Below are 19,064 nucleotides of genomic sequence, written 5' to 3' on the forward strand. Positions count from 1 at the left end.
GTTGCAGGCATGACACAAGATTCTTTGGAACCTTTACATATTTCTTCATACAATTTACACTTTTTCCTAACAAGGTGATTATAATTCAAAATGATTCTAGTCTGAGTGTACTGTGTTTGACATTATAAACATACCACTGCATTGCATTCACAGAATTTAGAGTGGAAATAGATAACTCAATAAAATAAGAAAAAACGTGAAGATTTTCAATATGGGTAAGTAAACTTGCATTAGAGAATTAGGAACATATCATTTGGTCTAGGTCTGTAAACATTTATGTTATTTGATTTTTTTTCAGGTTAATGATATACATGATTAAACATATGCTTGCTATTTTCAGATTCTAGCAGTAGTTCCAGTTGGTCCCCCCTATATGGGGGTGGGGCACATCTAGATCAAGAGGCTATCCAGTACATCCATAAGTTTTATTGTAAAGACTGTAGGATGGAAGCAGAAAAAGCAAAAGCTGCTGCAGCTGATGGGACAACACCTAAGTTAAACGGAGAAGAAGAAAAACCAACAAGTCCACAGTCAACATTAGAAGAAATGTCATTACAACAAAGCATGGATAAAAATAAAGAATGTATGTATTAAACTTTTAAAAGACAAGACAAAAATAGCAGTTAGTGAACAAAAACAATATCTTGATGCTGTCTTAATGTTCATGCACTTAATGTCATATTTTATTTTAACTGAATTAAGTTAACAGGTGTAAATTGACCTTGAAAGTACGAACTTTTGACAGTGTAAACTTTTCCTGTACAACTTTTAATGTAATAAAAGCATAACAGAAAACTAGATGTAAGACATTGTCAGACAGCCAAAAAAAAAATATCATGTTCTGTAAATACTTTAGTCTCCAATTTACATGGTTCCTGCAAAAGTCTGTTTATGTTTTGGATCATAAAATTTGTTGTTTTAAGCATAGAATTACAAAAACAATCACCACATGATTACAAGTAACCTCAGTGTAGTGCATTTCTATACACTTGATAATACAAGTAAGGAAGTATTCAAGGTGCTCGAGGTTTCAGATGTTGCCAAAAAAGAAGAAACCAAATTGACACACAAATGTAGCCCCTCATAGAATACATTCATGCAGAATATGTCTTAATAGACTTAATAAGAAAAAGAAAAAAGATAATGAAGCAGGTCAATGAATCATGCAACAAGACCTTTTATGTACGAATTAATGAATTAGGAGAAATAGAAATTGTAACCAGATCTGGTTATGTAGTATATCCTTACGTATTTATGTAGAACTTATAATATAATAAAATGGCTGTTTTTCCAATTGTAGCATTGAAACGAAAGCTGATGATGAGAAGATCTGTAACTGAACTTGTAGACCAAGGCATATATCCACGTATGTATCATAAACTTAATTTTGTCTATAACCAACACTTTACTATAGTTATATTTTACTATAAGATTTGCTTGATTGAATTTTCCCAAACAGCCGTCGCAGCTTTCTCATGAACTACATCATAAGGATTTCTGAAATTTGGTTTCAGGGTTTATATAAGTCAGCTATACGGTGTGATGCGTTTTCAGATTCATCACTCAACAACTTCCTGTTTACCAAAATATTTGGGCGGAGGTATCTTCAGTGAGCAGTAGCTCGCAGTTTCACTTGTTATTCATATTTAATTATCAGTCTGTGCTAAAACCACAATACAGTGGTATGATTGCCAATTAGACAACTCCTCACCAGAGACCTAACAATGTAGAAATTAGCAACTATATGACCTTCAAAAATGAGCTATATCCGTACTGAACAGCAAGCTATAAAAGGCCCCTAAATTACAAATGTAAAACAATTTAAACGAGAAAGCTTGGTTTATGTACAAATCAATAAACGAAAAACAAATAGGTTATACAGCAACCAACAACAACAATCACCAAATTACAGGCTCCTGACTTGGGACAGGCATATAAAGAATGTGGCAGAGTTAAACATGTTAGCGGTCGCCCAACCCTCACTCTAGACCTGGGACAGTGGTGCAACAGAAAAACACAATAAACAAAAAACAAATATGATAAACAGCAACAAGGGAAAACCACTCAATCACAGGCTCCTGGCTTGGTACAGGCACATATAGAATGTGGTAGGGATAAAAATGTTTCCCAGCATGTAACAGCGAGTGACAATTAAAATCGGTTTTCAGCTAGTGGAATTTTTACAAAATTTGTTTGGACCAAAAAAAAAGTATAGTCGTGAAATGAGCTGTTGGATTTACCTATTTCAATAAATTGGGCTGTCAATTGATGTGCCCTCTTCCAAAGAGGTCCAATCAAAATCCAGGATTTGTGACACATTTTAATTGTATAAATAGTTCAGACTCTTGCGAGTAGGAGAGGTGAGTTATAGGGAGGGCCAGAATTATTTGTGTTAATCAAATACTAAAAGTTATGTGGTATAAAATATTCATTGATGGTGTATATACAGGCTCTTTACATCCATTTATGATGTAAAATATAATTTGTTTATAACTGCTACAACAGTAATTACATATTACAAGTCGTTTTCCTACAGAGTGAAAATAATAATCTTTAATCATCCTGAAGCTCAAAATATTGGCAGAATACAAACTTCAAAAATTAAAATTACAAGAAAATCTGTGAATATTTAGGACCAAATAATATATCCTTATGATGGAATTGCATCATTTAAAATCGGTTAATGATTCAATTGATGAAGTTAATAAAGCACCCAAGATGTTACTGAGGTTAAAACATTTGTAATAAAATCTGAAATACAAGATAGAGAATTCTTCCAATTTTTCCTCTTATAACTAAATACATCAGGATCCTTTTCCTGCTGTGTAATTGTGGAAAGGTGAATGAAATGAATGAATTTGACTTTTCCAATTAATGACAGGTGTTTATGATCATATGATGTACTTTTGTTTTTTAAGCTTTGAAAACCCCTCCAGCATTTGCAGAACAGAGAAAATCATTAGAAAGAGCTAAGGTAAGGAGAGTTGAACAGTTGTTCAAGACATTTATAGTCTCATTATATTTGCTATGGCAGAGTCAAACTTTCAGTGCTTGCTTGACTTATTTTGTATCAGAAGTATTCTTATATTTATGTTTATTTTTGTATTGACTTCTATATATGTGTCTTGATTGTTTCCACCAAAACAAAAACAAAACAAACATGTTTGACCAAGATAATGATATATTAAGTAAAAGTAGTATTATCATTTACAAATATGAGGCAGGTGTTTTAGATGACCAATACCTTGTTAGTAGCTATTTACAGTACATATTTGTCATCATATTCTCCCACTAATGGACTGGTTGGGTTACTATTATGAACTTGTCTTGTCATCATATTCTCCCACTAATGGACTGGTTGGGTTACTATTATGAACTTGTCTTGTCATCATATTCTCCCACTAATGGACTGGTTGGGTTACTATTATGAACTTGTCTTGTCATCATATTCTCCCACTAATGGACTGGTTGGGTTACTATTATGAACTTGTCTTGTCATCATATTCTCCCACTAATGGACTGGTTGGGTTACTATTATGAACTTGTCTTGTCATCATATTCTCCCACTAATGGACTGGTTGGGTTACTATTATGAACTTGTCTTGTCATCATATTCTCCCACTAATGGACTGGTTGGGTTACTATTATGAACTTGTCTTGTTATCATATTCTCCCACTAATGGACTGGTTGGGTTACTATTATGAACTTGTCTTGTCATCATATTCTCCCACTAATGGACTGGTTGGGTTACTATTATGAACTTGTCTGTAATTTTTGTGACATATAACTCAGCTTCAGTACATGTATCATGGAATGATTTGATATTTAGGCATTAACTTTTTGAGTTGTACTGTGTTAACAATTTTCCAGTCTGTTGAGTATTCAATTTCTGTTAGTTCATAATAATTTGAAATTTTATTAAACCTACTGAGCATGGAATTTTTGGTTACATATCACTCAGCTCCTGTATTAAAGAATGATTTGATCTTTGGTCATTTAGGTTACAATGATGAGTTGTATTGTGTTAGCAATTTTAAGATCTGCAGGGCAGTCACTTTGACGATACTAGAACTTTTATTATATCCACAGAGCAGGGAAGTCTTCACAAGTGGGGGTATACTTTACAAAACATCACATGAACTTTTTTGTTGGTAATCAGATATACATTTTTTGGAGATAGTCATATGATCCTTTATTGTGTTTTTAGGAAAATCCTGAAAAAAATGCATATAGGATATGCAAAATTGATTATTTAAGGAAAGACTGTAATATTTTTTCTGTCTATGAAGAAAATAACATCAAAAAATGTGGTGCACACTGAATAACCGGTTATTTAAAAGTGTGCACCACATTTTTGAGGTTATTTTGAATAGACAGAAAAAATATTACAGTCATTCCTTATAATTTTATTCTGAATTCCAATTTTAAGGAGTAAATCATGAAAAAACATTGATGACGTCACAGTCACATGACAAAATTACGTCTATGAGCTGATAAACAAAAATCTTTCAGCCAATCAGAAGATGTGTTACATCCAAAATTAGATTATTTTAGTAGTGTCAGAAATTTTTTTTAGAAAAATTTGTTTACTTATCTTGATCTCATATTTTTTAAATTTTTTTCTTTTGATATGAGGACTACATTCCTATTAATTACTCCATATTCAAATAAAAAAAATTTGAAAACTACGAAGTTATATGCAAAAACAACATCTAAGTTTTCAACTTTAAGTGTATTGTCTCATTATGCTAATATAAGTCATAAGGGTAACTGAGTTATACTCTACTTTTAAATCTGTTTCCGTCAATTAGAAAACAGGCAATGTCTTTTTAACAAGCTTACACTAATTACACAGTTCTATTGTACTCCAATGTACTCCAATCTACCTGATTACTGAATTGTACTTGGAAAAATAATTACATTGAGCAAAAACAACTTGTTGACTGATGAACAAACAAACAGATGTATCATTTAGAAAATCTGTACATGTGCAAGTCATTTTCTGTCGCCAGTATTTTTCTGCTGATAAAAGCATTTTTGTTAACTTGGAAGCATAGGTACATACCTTATAATTATAAAGATTGAGGAGAAAACTATAAAAAAAAGTTATCTGTTTGATGATGTCAGCATGCGTTTTACATCATAGAGGTGTTTACGTAGTAGCTGGTGTAGAAAATTATACACCTACACAATTATGTGGCAAGAGAGAGAGTGCACTAAGTTGGCAGCTCTTGTCCAGGAATTAACTCAACAGTTGTCATGTCATTAAAAATGATTAGCAATTGTCACGTTTCATGTAACTTAATGCTGATTGCAGTAACAGTGTTACAGGTTGTTTGAAAAAAGATAAATTGATTCTCTTTTTGTCTTTTCTTCTTTCATTCAAAAGAAAAAAAGGAATGATTATGGCTCTTTTGAAAGATCTGTTTTACGATTTAGTAAAATTGTATAAGAAGAAAGGCTGTTGGAATGAAATAATGATTAAGTTGATGATTGAAATCTGGCAGCATGTCAGCTCATCTTGTCATTCAAATAGTAGGGCTGTCTGAGACAGAAATACCTCAACTTTTATACCTGTCAGCAATTATAGATATCTTTGATTAGGTTATTTCTTATGCAGCTGTATTAATTGTTTGTTAATGATTACCTATTGTTAAAGAGTTTTCTAATTTCAATCAATGCTTTCTTGACCTTGTTCAAGGTTGCTTGAAGGTTATATTGCTTTTTTTTCATGTAGGTGTATTATTAGTATTATTTACAGTATTGTTAACTGGTTTTGTTAGTGAACCTGCTGTTTCTAGTTCATGTCTGCTTCTCTATTGCACTACCTTGAATATGGTATAGTGCTCTAAAGAAAATTTATTAAACAAAAAAAGTAACTTTCTGCAGTTAACAGTCCTGTGAAGAAAATTTTAGAAATAGTACAATTAATTTATTCTTGTTGGTATGAAAATACAACAATATCCTATTACAGGACGAGGTACTCATGTCAAAGAGAAAACATAAAATTTCATTGGGTGCAGTGCAAAGATACTACCAATTTGGCAAACATTTGATCATGACAGGGTCCAAAATAATAACTCACCTGACAACAAGTGTACTTTGAAAGAACAAAACATGGTAATTTATCCAAAATTAATCATCTTTACTGATCTGTTTACATTATCAATATGCAACATCAAAATCAAAATTTTATGAGGGAAATGTTTCTATTTAGAGTTGATGTACTTTAAGAAATGATTATCTAATTGATTCCAACTTTCATGCTTGTAACAAAATGACTAATATAAAATTCCATGCTAATAAATCTTTGTGAGAGGCAATTGATGAGAATGTTCTTTTCAGTTCTCCTTACACTTAAGCTGTGTTTCCTTCAGCAAATTAATGACTTATATGTCGCCAAAAATTTATAACAAGAATAACAGCTACTTGTACACCAAAACAGACTTGTTTATATGTCTATCACAAGTCGATTTATATCTGTGGGTTGCTGTCTGGTCAATGTGTACCCTATATCTTCTTTATTCATGTGGACTCCCTATAGGACAAACATACATGTCGTTAACCATACTCTACGGAACAATAGAGGTTTTTCACACTTAAGAGACTGTAATATTAGGTAATTATTACTTGATGTTGCTTCAGATTTAATGTTCCAATGTCAGTTAACTAATATATAAATAAATAGTGCCTACATACAAGTGCCACAGTTCACAAAATAAGTCATACCAAGGTCCATTAAACATGTAGTAACCTAAGATCAATTATAATTTAAAAATATCAGATTCTATATTATCCTTTCCAAAAGACTGCACTTTCTATAACTGTTAACAAAATGTTTACTTCCAATAACGCAAAAATCTGCTGTTTCATGGCCTGAGTAAGATTTTTGGTGTTTTATTGCCTGAGTAAGATTTTTGGTGTTTTATTGCACGTCTTCTCTGATTTGGACTTACAACTGTTTTGATTGGAGTTCCACTGTTGAGTCTTGTGCAAATGAAACACAAATCTGGGATACTAAAATAACATGTCTAATGTCTTTGATGACTCCTTTCTTTAGGCAATTTCTCACATAAGAAGAAATTTTTATGTATATTTTCAATTCATCATAATCCATATTTTATTTGAGGACCATCTGTAATGAAAATTATTTCATCTGATCTCTAACTGATCATCTCTGTACATGATCACAAAGAGAAAACTTTTTTATACACTATAGCAGACCTTCTGCATTAGGAAATAGCAAAAGAACCATTTGATATTGTTAAACTGATAGGTTCAACTATGTCAGACAAAAGTTCATCCTTGATTATCTTCCAACCACTGTAAAGGAAAAAAATAGCAATTAAAGCTCTGATCTTTTAATCCATTGGTTGCATGGATATCTGAATGGTATTTTTGTCTCATATAAATGACATACAGCCACCCCGTATCTTTTCTTTTCAAGTATATACTATGACTTGCAAATTGAAAAGTCATTGTCATAGCTTTAATTTCAGTGATATTTGTCTGGATATGACACATATCAAAATAGGTCTCCCTAAATAATATTGAGACTCAGACAATATATAGCCATCACAGTAGTCTATTTACCAGTGGTTGTCAGTTTTTTATTGGTGTTTTTCTTTAAGTCTTTTATTTAGGTGAAAGTCTTTATTTATCTTTTCAATGATTTGAATCAAATTGAAATTTCACAGTCTATACAATAAGTTGTTGAGATAATGATGGTATTTTCCAGTTCAAAGGCAGTTATAAGTACATAAGAATTAATGGTACATTAAGGTTCAAAATGGCAATGGTTAGAAGTGTTTTGAAGAGTTATTATCATCAAGATTTTCCCAATGGCATTCTTGTTTGCAACATTTTTAAAATTGGTTTCAGAAATGTTTTACACTGCAAGTTGTTGTCTGATATCTCAAGAACTGTCATATATTTTAGATACTGCATTGTTTTCTTTTACTGTTTTTTGTGCTCTTGTTTTTATTGTTTTCCCATTATTTGTATAAACTGTGTATTCTGAAAGGCTGATCATACTTATAGTGGTCTGTGGAAAATGTTATATACCAGGTAACTTTGCATAAAGTTACACAGATGTGTTAGGATTTTTGTCTTTCGTTGATGAAGTTATGGAGGCTAGACTTACGCATGCTGGTTTTGTCAGTGGTGTCAACAATTGTTAAAGTTTGTGAGTAGTAAGTCAATGGTATTTGTTGGCCAATTGTATTACAAATTCTTCACCTCATTTTCATGTAGATCATTTGGCCATCGTCTGGACACTTATGGTCTATTGACTACGAAACTTTTGTATTGTTAACATGTTACAAAGGCAAGACATATCTCTGTGTCCACAGTTTATTTGTATCATAACAGAGAAAAAAAGTTATACTAACCTCAAGCCAATTGCCTTGGTAAATATGTTTTTTTCTTTGATAAAAGTATCCTTGTACCTAATTGTTTTTTTCAAGTTTTCATGAAATGTTTTGATTGATTGCCCTCTTTTCAATCACATCTGTACTTTTGTTTTGGAAAATGTAGGTACTAATTACAACTCATTGTAAGACCTGTTGGCTATAATTTAAAAATCTATCTTTCAGCATATTTTTGATTTCAACGTGAAAGAACAAGGTTAAGTCCTTAAATAATCTTAAGTTCAAATGGTTAATACTTATAGGAATAATTGTTTAGATGTCCAGAAGTGGCTGTTTACAAGTAGCAATTACTATCACCAAGTTTTTAAACGATCTTTCCATGTTTTTTGGCATGAAATCTGAGGAATTTACAAGAACGTTAATATAAATGTGAAACAAATTGATTTGTATTTTAGAAAATTAGCTATATTTTGATGGTCATTGACTTGATTTTACAAGGTCACATGCATGAAGGTTAATTTCAGGTGTTGGTAATTTATTTTTTTTCTTCAACTCTGGAAAGTTCTTAGCATATCTGTAACTATTTATTGTGATGTTCACTGGTGGTTTGGCAATAATCCAGATCTATAGATGTTACATATATGTTACTTTTTCATTTATTTTTTGCTGAGTTACATTTGCAGAAAATATTGCAGTCAGTATAAATGAGGATTCCAGATGCTACATCTTATATCATCTATGATTAAGTTATGTTTGAACTCTGTAAATAGCTGATAACAAGTCTTCTTTGCTCAGTCTCCATTATAGGTTCTGCTTTTTGCATTACATGGAATGCTTCTAATCTCTGACTATCAAAATAAATAAAAATTCCTCAGTCGTCTTCCATGAAGTTCACCGTGTTACCTGTGATGGTGACCTATGTAAGACCAGGTTTTCAGAAATGACCTTTACATTTATGTTTTGAAATAGCACTGCAGGTTGACCACTGAAACCTAATGCACTGTAGTTTTTTTTTTTTCTGGCTGCAACTTTGGGGTCTGGAGTAATATGACTCAAATGTATTGAAAAATTATTTCATGATTCAGAATCAGTTGTGCTTCATTGATAAAACAAAACTCTTTAATAGAGCAGGAATCAAGCTGATGGCTTCTCATAAGTTCTAAAGGTCAGTCAAGGACCAGTAAATGGTCTAATCCACATTGATAAAACTAAACTCTTTAATAGAGCAGGAATCAAGCTGATGGCTTCTCATAAGTTCTAAAGGTCAGTCAAGGACCAGTAAATGATCTAAGTCACATTAATAAAACTAAACTCTTTAATGGAATCAAGGCAAGAATCGTCTAAAAACGCTTTCAAATTTATCTTTAAATTGTCAAATCTCCAATTTCAAATCCATAGATTTTTTCTTTGAAAATAACATGTTGTTGAAAATCTGTGAAATAGCCCATTTACTTTAAATTGACCTTAAGTATGTTTGTATCAAAGTGATATGGCTGGTTATGAAAAAGTCCTACAACGGTTCTTTTATCGAAAGATATTTTAACAATAGCTAGATATTGAAATAAATATTGCTAAGGCTAAGCCTTTGGATGACTTAACCTGATTTCTACTTAGCTTTAACCTTTATAAATCATCTCATCCTAAATTAGATTTGAATAAATCACTTGCAAGGAAATCAGTTGACACAAGTATGTTTTCAGCTGTGTATGCCAATTCGCTCTATTGGATATGCTTATGAGTGTTTTACAAGGTCATGTGTAGTTATTTTTTGTCAAAAGAAAATTAATATACTATTTATACTCTATATTTGGGTCAAACTGTAATGATACACATATTGATGGTTTGCTTGCCAATGAATCCACATGTATATAACTGTGTCAGTGTTGACAGTGTTTTGCCAAATTTTTATGAATATTTCCGTTATACATTTATTGCTTTCTTTGGCAATTACAGTAGTTTTGAACTTGAGGAAACATGGGTAATCACAAGATTATTATTTCTTGCTATTAACTTTGACAATTAAAAAGTTAAGTTCTTTACATCTTTGTCATTTGTTCTCTAGTGAATAGTTGTCTAATTGACAATCATACCACATCTGTGAGATGCAAGTTGTACATGTTGGTCTAGCAGGGTTCTTCTGACCTTGACCTGATTTACATGGACCATTGATAGTGATAAATATATGTGATATTTGTAGTAAAATCTTTATCTAAAACACTTTCAAAGTAAAATCAATTGTGATCAGTAAAGCAGGCGAAATATTTCAGCATTTGCACTCTTCGTTTTAAATGTTTTTGCTTAACTGTGAAAGAAGTATCATTGAAAGCAATCAGATTTAATCATACTATAAGTTACAGCACCATCAACAGACTAGTAACCTTCAAATTTCACTTGAAAGTCAGTTTAATAATTTTTTATTGTGAAGAACAACACCATTGGTTTTTTTTTACCACAATTTTTCGCAACCTTCAAATTTCACTTGAAAGTCAGTTTAATAATTATTTATTGTGAAGAACAACATCATTGGTCTTTTTTTACCGCAATTTTTTTTATCGCTTTTCAGTCAATAAAATTTGTGTTAGATCAATATTATGGAATACTTGTCCTTGAGTCATAATGGTAAGGAATTTTGGCAGAATCTCAGAGCTTTCAGCAATTGTTTATCCATCTTATACACCCACATACAGGTTGTTATAAGACAATGTTATAAAGTCTGAAGTGACAGTCTTATACTGTACTGTAATTAAAATCAAATCGCTGAGATTTACCTCCTTAAATATCAATTTAAACTTGGTGCTTGAAAATAACAGAATATTATCTTAAGTAATAGATTTCTTTCATCTTGATAACATGTTTATTTCAAAAGTCAAATCGCTTTAATTTCCTAAATCATTTAGTCTTAATATACTTTGAAGAAATAGAGTAGAACAAGGAGCCAAAGGTTTTATATTTTTACAATATTACAAATGGACCATAACAGTCTATGCTGAAACATTAGAATTTAAGTTGGATACCATCTGTTTTTAAAGAATTAAGGAATAACAGTACATGTACCATATTTGAAAAATTGTCACCATCAATTGGGATTTGACATTTGCAAAGGCAGTTTAATAGGTGACATGGAGCAGATCCATTTCATTCAATATTTGCAACTGTCAAATAAATATAAAAATAAGAAGATGTTGTATGATTGCCAATGAGACAACTCACAACAAGAGACCAAATGACACAGACATTAACAACTATAGGTCACTATAGGCCTTTAACAATGACCAAAACCCATACCGCAGTAATGAGTGACATTGGCAACTCTTTAAACATGGTACTTTTATTCATATTCTAATGCAATACTCTTAAAATTCAAAATAAAACTTTTAAAATATCTTGGAATCATCTACTGTTACTGTGGAATTGACGACAGACGTCATCCAATCAGAAATAGGGTTACATGTCACATTGCATTAGAGTAGGATAAAGTGTCAAAGAATGACATACTTCCCAATGCCAAAAGCTTTTCTGTTCTTGATGACAAGGAAGGCAGAAATGAATAAGATTTTAACAAAATCCATCTTTCAAAGTTTCAGTTAATGTTCAATCTGATTTAAATACAGATCATGCATTCATGTTTTACTTACAAGGATCCAATAATGCTCCAATCTACTTTCTGCTTTTATGACCTTATACTGGATCTTCAGATTTATTGTTATTTTACATATCTTCAAAATTTGAAGGAGAAATTTCATTTGTTGAGTTAATAGGTATCAGAACAAAAAAAAATATGGATTCATTTAAGTATTCCTGGGATACCAATTTCATGGATTTTGTGAGAACAGGTGAACCACAAATCTAATGGTCCAACAAATAACAAATTTTCTATAGGCTTGTATGCAGACTTTTTCAAAACCAAGAAATCAAATATACACAAAAATGCAAGTTTTACTCAATCCACGAAAATTGGTACCCACGAAAATAATGAATCGAACGAAATGCACTGTCAGATCCTTGTGAACACAGGGTCTGTATTTTTACCAGAGTGAGTTTATTTTACTTATGTTTACATCTGTTTGTCCAGAATAAATGTAAACAGAACTGAGATTAACACATGCTAAGTCAGGTCAATATAGGATCATCTAAAAGCATTTTATTTAAGTTTCCATAATAAAAGGAACGTAAACGTATTATAGTTTGTGTTTTGCTGCATATCTCTAAGCGATCATGTTGTGCGTAATTGAGAATTACTGGTCGTAGAATTATGTTGAACAGATCAATGCATACTTCTAGCCCCTGTATCTGTCTGATCAGAAACAGGACCATATGTTTCATACATCCACATAAAGGGTAAATTAGTACATATCAACAGTTAATTATTTACCTAAAATCACCCATGTCTTATCTCTTGTTTTCATTGCATTATGTTCATCAATAATGAGCAAATACTTAACATTGTTGTAATATTGATAATGACTAAGCTTCTACCAAAATATCTTCTTCTTTTCTTGCTGACTTCTGTATAATTAATTTAACCAGTAAGTAGTTCTTTTCTCAACTGAAATTGTGTCCCACTTGTTGATATTATGTTTAAGTTTCTTATTTGTGTATTAAAATTTAGTTCTGTACCTTTGACCTTATGCATAAAAGAATTTTAGAAACAGCTAGACATGGGTACCAGCATGTTTAAAAAAGAATGTCAGATTGTTACATGTTGATAATTTTCTTTTTTATTTGTTTCTGGAACAAATGCAAATAATATATCAAAACGTTTAGTGCTATTATTTCCCCCAATTGCACTGACAGAAAAGTTCTATAAATGCATGCTAAACAGACTATAAAATTCAGTAAAATGGTGTTGTTAAAAGTGTTACTTTCCAAAGCATGATTAGAAATCTGCTGTTTAAAAGTAACCATGTGCAGATGCACTGTTTAATTTTAAGAAATTATTTTGAAGCGAAGATATTTAGATTAAGGTTGAGTAAATCAGAGATTGTAAGTCCTAAAAGTCAAGCATGTTTATTAATCAGTGCCAAACAAGTTTCACAGGTAATTAACAAGAATTTGACATTAGTTCTATCTAGTAGTGTAATTACAGTTTGTATCTCTGTAGTTTAAATTTTAATTTTGTTACACCTATATTTGTCTCATACTAACAACTATCAATTATAACTGTTCAGATTAGAAACATTGGATCTTTTTGTCAGGTGATCTGGGTAAACATCTACCATTACTGCAGCCTCCCATTATAACTGTTCAGATTAGAAACATTGGATCTTTTTTGTCAGGTGATCTGGGTAAACATCTACCATTACTGCAGCCTCCCTTACCTACACTTTCCAGGTATACACAGTTTATCCATTAATACATTACTCAGTGCAGTCACTTTGCATTGAGAAGAAAGAGGGCTAATGTATTCAAACCACTCTGATTGGTGTAAGGACTAAAAATCTATTTGAAGAAATAGTAGATTGGTTCTTTGATGACTAATATAATAAATGATTGTCTCAGAAACATTTACTGCTCTAACATCTTCTTGTTTAATGACGTAAAAGTAGAATAAGTATGTAAAGTAAATGGTACAAAGTATATAAATTGGACACTTTATGTTATTATTATCATAGTGTTATATTCCTAGAACAATCTCACTGGGAGGAAACAATTTGTTTTGGTGACTGAGAATTGTCATCAGTATTGGTTTGTAATCAGAACAGGAAATTGACTCCTTTGAGAAAACAATAAAGGTACAAGAAGGTGTGGAGACATATTTCAATCATATATTTCCTTGTTTTTACCCACTTTTGATCTATGATTTAATTGTTTTGTGAAAAATAGGGTATCAGAAAGTTCATACTTGCCAATACTTCTGTAATGGACTAATATTACCCCTTCTTGTAATGATACTATACAGGTTGTGAGGCAAACCCTCATATCCAGTCTCTTAAATTGCACACAAGAGCATTATTTTCTGTATGATTTCATCACAAAATAGACTAAAAGGCTATTCATTTTCTCTGTTGAAGGGTTGGCATTAAGAAGCTGTGTTGTCCGACTTGTTCATTAATATAATTGGTCCTTATCAGTATAATTGATGTTTATGAATAAAAGGCATTCAGAAATGAGGCACCAACCCAACAAAAAAAAGACATTTAGGTCAATAATATGGTCTTCATATAGTCAACAAAAGACCAGTGTCTTTACATCTTAATTGCTCAAAGTTTAGAAACCTATACAGAGATAATCAAAAGATCTGTCAACACACTGTTTCCTACAGGACCAAAAATCATTCAAATCTAACTAAAGACAACCATGTATAACTTTGAACAGGCACATGGACATACAGTGGGGTTAAACTAACTTTGTAGGCTATGAGCTGTCCTTTTTTTCATATAATTCAACTATTTCCCAACATAAAAGTGCTGTAGTTCTTTGCAGATTATCTTGTCTGATGGGATTTCCTTTTGCTATATACACAATAGATTATATACAGTTAACAGTTAATGAATGAAAGCTTCAAATTGATGTACTGGTTAGCATGTACCAGAGAAAAAATGTGGGTCAAACAACTTGAGTCTTTTGATTGCAATGTCAGCATATTTCTAGTTATTATTATCATTGACAGATATATAGTTTGGATGCAGGTATCTGTCATAAATGTTAACTATATGATCAACCTTTCTCTTTATCTAAATCATAATAACATGCTCACTGTCTTCTTCATTCATTGCTTAAACTGAGCTAAAAATAGAACTGTGAAAGTCTTTGGAGTAAAGTAAAGCCTTAAGGTCATGAACACACCTGGAGCTATAGTTTAGAAATTTATTTCAATAGAAGTGCAGATATTGATAATGCTCTAAATAGTCCCTACTAGGGGAGGGTTGAGATCTCACAAAACTTGTTTTACCCCACTGTATTTTTTCGCCTTTCCCAAGTCAGGAACCTCTGGCCTTTGTTAGTCTTCTATATTTTTTAAATTTTGGTTCATTTATATGTTTCGGAGTTTAGTGTGACATCCATTTTTATGCCCCACCTATGATAGTAGAGGGGCATTATGTTTTTCAGTCTGTGTGTTCTTTCGTTCGTCCGTCCGTCTGTCCCGCTTCAGGTTAAAGTTTTTGGTCAAGGTAGTTTTTGATGAAGTTGAACTCCAATCAACTTGAAACTTAGTACACATGTTCCCTATGATATGATCTTTCTAATTTTAATGCCAAATTAGAGTTTTGACCCCAATTTCACGGTCCATGTGCAGGATTTTCTTGCTGTGTTGAAGACCCATGGGTGGCTTTTTGGACGGATTGTTGTCTCTTTGACACATTTCCCGTTTCCATTCTCAATTTTATTTACGTGTGATGTTTAATTTCAATGAAATTGCTACTGATTATGCCTTAAATAGTCCTTTTGGTGTAAGCTGCTTTGAATTGCCTAATAGAAGAATAATGAAAAGTTCGATGTCAGCTGATTTTCTCTGGTGCAATTTGTCAGTTTATTTCAATGAATTTGCATTGTTAGTTTAGTCAGATAAGTAATCATAACCAAAAGTTCCCTGGTACTGTCACTTGGTTATAAACCAATAAGAAAGAAATGATGTGGTGAGCTTTTAGGTTCTTTTGTCTGTTATGGCACTGATTATATCATAAAAATATTAATATGGCATAAAGAAAATTGGCTTTAATCAATCCTCTGGAATTTGTATTGCATACTTATATGCCCCCATGGGATTATAAATGGTTTGGAATAATTTGTTGGAATCTTTATGGGATGCTCCTTTCCAAATGTACATTATCACACATGTTGTTTTATTAAGACCCAAATTTATGTTAATTGACATGCAGTTATTTCTATGCATAAATTATCAGTTTATGACATTTTATCTATCTCTACCTACTTTTCTATTGCTTGATTATTTACAGTAGTTCTCTAGGTTGCTATAATGCAAAATCATTTGTTGGTAAGGGAGTGGCAGGTGAGAAAAGTAGGTGCCCTAAGTGCTCATATATTTTATTAAAGTTGTGCATTTCACTATTTCATTTTAAAAGATATATGAGGAATTGTTTTCTTGACTTGAAAATTATGTAATTAATTAGATAAAGAATATTGCCCTGTTTTAAATTTAGCAAGAAAGTCAGATAAGGACGGTTTAAGTCTATTTATTAACTGACTTACCTAGATTTAACACTATTTACTTGTAATTGTAAGTGCAAACTTGTGTATATAATAAATCTGATCGAAATCAGCATGTATTTACAGACACAGTGCATTTTGGGTGCAACATTCGCTTGAATTTGTAGGACAAAAATCAGCTGGTTAAAGAAATGGTTAGAATTGTATCTGTTGTGTGTACATCTTTAAATTTAAAACATTATAAACACTGCCTTCCACCCTACTACATCTGGTTAATTAGAAATTAGATGCCTGCTTTATAAAATATGATGAGGACCATATGGCCCCTGGTTACTTACCATTCAGTGAAGGGAATGATCATCTCATTAGAATATGGTTATAATAACCGCATAAAACGTGTAGATGGATGAATATTTACTGATTTTCAATAGTTTTTTACTCAGACTTTTGTCCTACCTATATTACATCCCACGAAGTATTTAAGTACCTGTATAGACTGCATCGTTGATATAGTTCTGAGTGAATAATTCAAAAGCTATTTGGGAAAAACAAAATGTAATGATATAGATCTATTGGGTTTAAATAAACATCATAAACAAAACACAAATAGAAAAGATTTACCAAAATTCAAATCATTAATAAATGTTTTACATGCATGTTAATTTGAAACATGGTTTTGGTTTATTTTTGTCAAACTTTTGGCCTCCATGAAGAGATATTAATCAGATTGAAGAACATTATCACAAGTATAATGAAATAATGTAAACGCCCCACGGTAAACTGCTGTTCTTAGACCTTCCTTAATTAAGTGGGGGATATAGATTGGTATACTGTCATTGAAACTTTCTAATTTATTTTTTTCGAACTTTACATTCTATACACGTATTTAATATCAAGGCCTTTGAACATCTATGTATAAGAGAAAAAAAAGGAATAAAATGTTGCACATCAAAATATAGTTGGTATAGAAATTATAATGTTCATGTAGATTTTAATTTCATGTTATTTTTTACATTCTCTTTTTAGACAGGGGACTTGTTACGATATAAAATCTCCCACAGACCAGACAGACAACAATTGGTACAGCAACACATTCTAGAAGGTATGATATAGATTTAAGAAACTTACACAGAAAATTGTAAGGAACCAAGGTAGTAATAGTGAAAACAAAAGAAGTCTCTAGTTAGAATTTACAAATTATATTTACAAGTAAACATTCATCAAATAAGCTTGGAGCTACTGCTTAGAGCAGCTTTGTGTCAATGAAAATTTCAGAAGCTTTTCTTAATTCTGTTTAGACTTCATTAAAGAAAGTGCATCTTGTTTTTACTGCTTTATTTGCTGAGAGATATACCATTTCCCTATAGATTACTAAATGCACATGGCTTTAATATGTGTTCATCTTAACTAGGTGAAGGTACTAATATTTTAGATGGTAATGATTGTTAACACTAAAAAGCTTTATTTCATTTAGAAGTATGATTAAAAATTGTTAAATGACATAACCGTCAAACAGGTGGCAGTAAATTGATAAATATATGAATGAGGATTGTTGCCTAACAAATGTAATATTGTCCAGCCTGTTTACACCTGTTTTGGCATATTGGAAGAAACATTTTAAGGAGGAGAGAAAATGCTATAAATAATTGCAATGTACTAAAAATAATTCCTACAGTGTTGAAATAATCAAGATACTTTGAAGTTTCAAATTTTTTGAACAATTTCCTGACTTTAATTGATTTTATCTTATAGACAGTAATTAAACATTGCTATTTCATAATATTTTAAATGTGGGCTATTTCTAGTGATTTTTGTGGTAATTTTAGAAGTTAGAAATGCAAAACAATAGTAGGGTTTCAATTTTTGTTTGTTATTTTCAGATTTTACAAGGTGCACCAAATTTTATAAGTTTGTGATAAAGTAATTCGAAAAAGTTATGATTTTAAGCTTTTTTTTTTTGCCTTGTAGGATTTATCGATACAATAACATATTGCAACAATAATTACTCCCATATATAACTCAATTTATTTCAAAAATATATAAATCACACTAATATGGACTATTTTGTAAATCAGTCTATTAAACTAAATATAATGTCTAAGATGATATATTTGAAGGTTTAAACTAAATAAATATAGTCTGACTGCCTTAATTATTTGATATATTTGAAGGTTTAAAGTAAATTGATATAGTCTGACTGTCCAAATTGATATGAACAGATATAGGCTGACTATCTCAATGATATTTGGAAGTTTAAACTAAATAAACATAGACTGACTGTCTAAATAGATATATTTGAAGGTTTAAACTAAAGTTTCTTCTGCTCAAAACATTATTGATTAAACCATAACTTTTTTTGCAGATTTTAAAAATGTTTTATAGTACATGATATTTTTATTTACCATTGTAAGTTCTATGATAAGTTCGGCACTAAGACATGCACTTTAACCGACTCAACACCAAGACTGTTCTGACATTAACTGACTTTTTTGTTGTCATTGTTAAACTTTTGGCCTCCATGAAGAGATATCAATCAAATTGAAGAAAAATGTGAAGAGAAATAATTGTGTTGATATGTCATTGTA

The 19,064-nt window shown here is 31.3% G+C and overlaps 1 protein-coding gene across 4 annotated transcripts in view; it reads left to right on the forward strand.

The window, feature by feature from the left end:
• LOC127709021 (myocardin-related transcription factor B-like) overlaps positions 1–19,064 on the forward strand; it is an 85,923-nt gene that overhangs the window by 52,271 nt on the left and 14,588 nt on the right. For all 4 annotated transcript variants that reach the window (XM_052214295.1, XM_052214293.1, XM_052214296.1 and 1 more), the window contains 4 exons: positions 341–583; positions 1,301–1,366; positions 2,919–2,974; positions 17,506–17,581. In XM_052214295.1, the coding sequence (XP_052070255.1) occupies positions 445–583; positions 1,301–1,366; positions 2,919–2,974; positions 17,506–17,581 (337 nt within the window). In that variant the 5' untranslated portion in view covers positions 341–444. The remainder of the gene's footprint in view (positions 1–340; positions 584–1,300; positions 1,367–2,918; positions 2,975–17,505; positions 17,582–19,064) is intronic.

The sequence above is a fragment of the Mytilus californianus genome, unplaced genomic scaffold (genome assembly GCF_021869535.1).
Source record: "Mytilus californianus isolate M0D057914Y unplaced genomic scaffold, xbMytCali1.0.p SCAF_7, whole genome shotgun sequence".
NCBI lineage: Eukaryota > Metazoa > Mollusca > Bivalvia > Mytilida > Mytilidae > Mytilus > Mytilus californianus.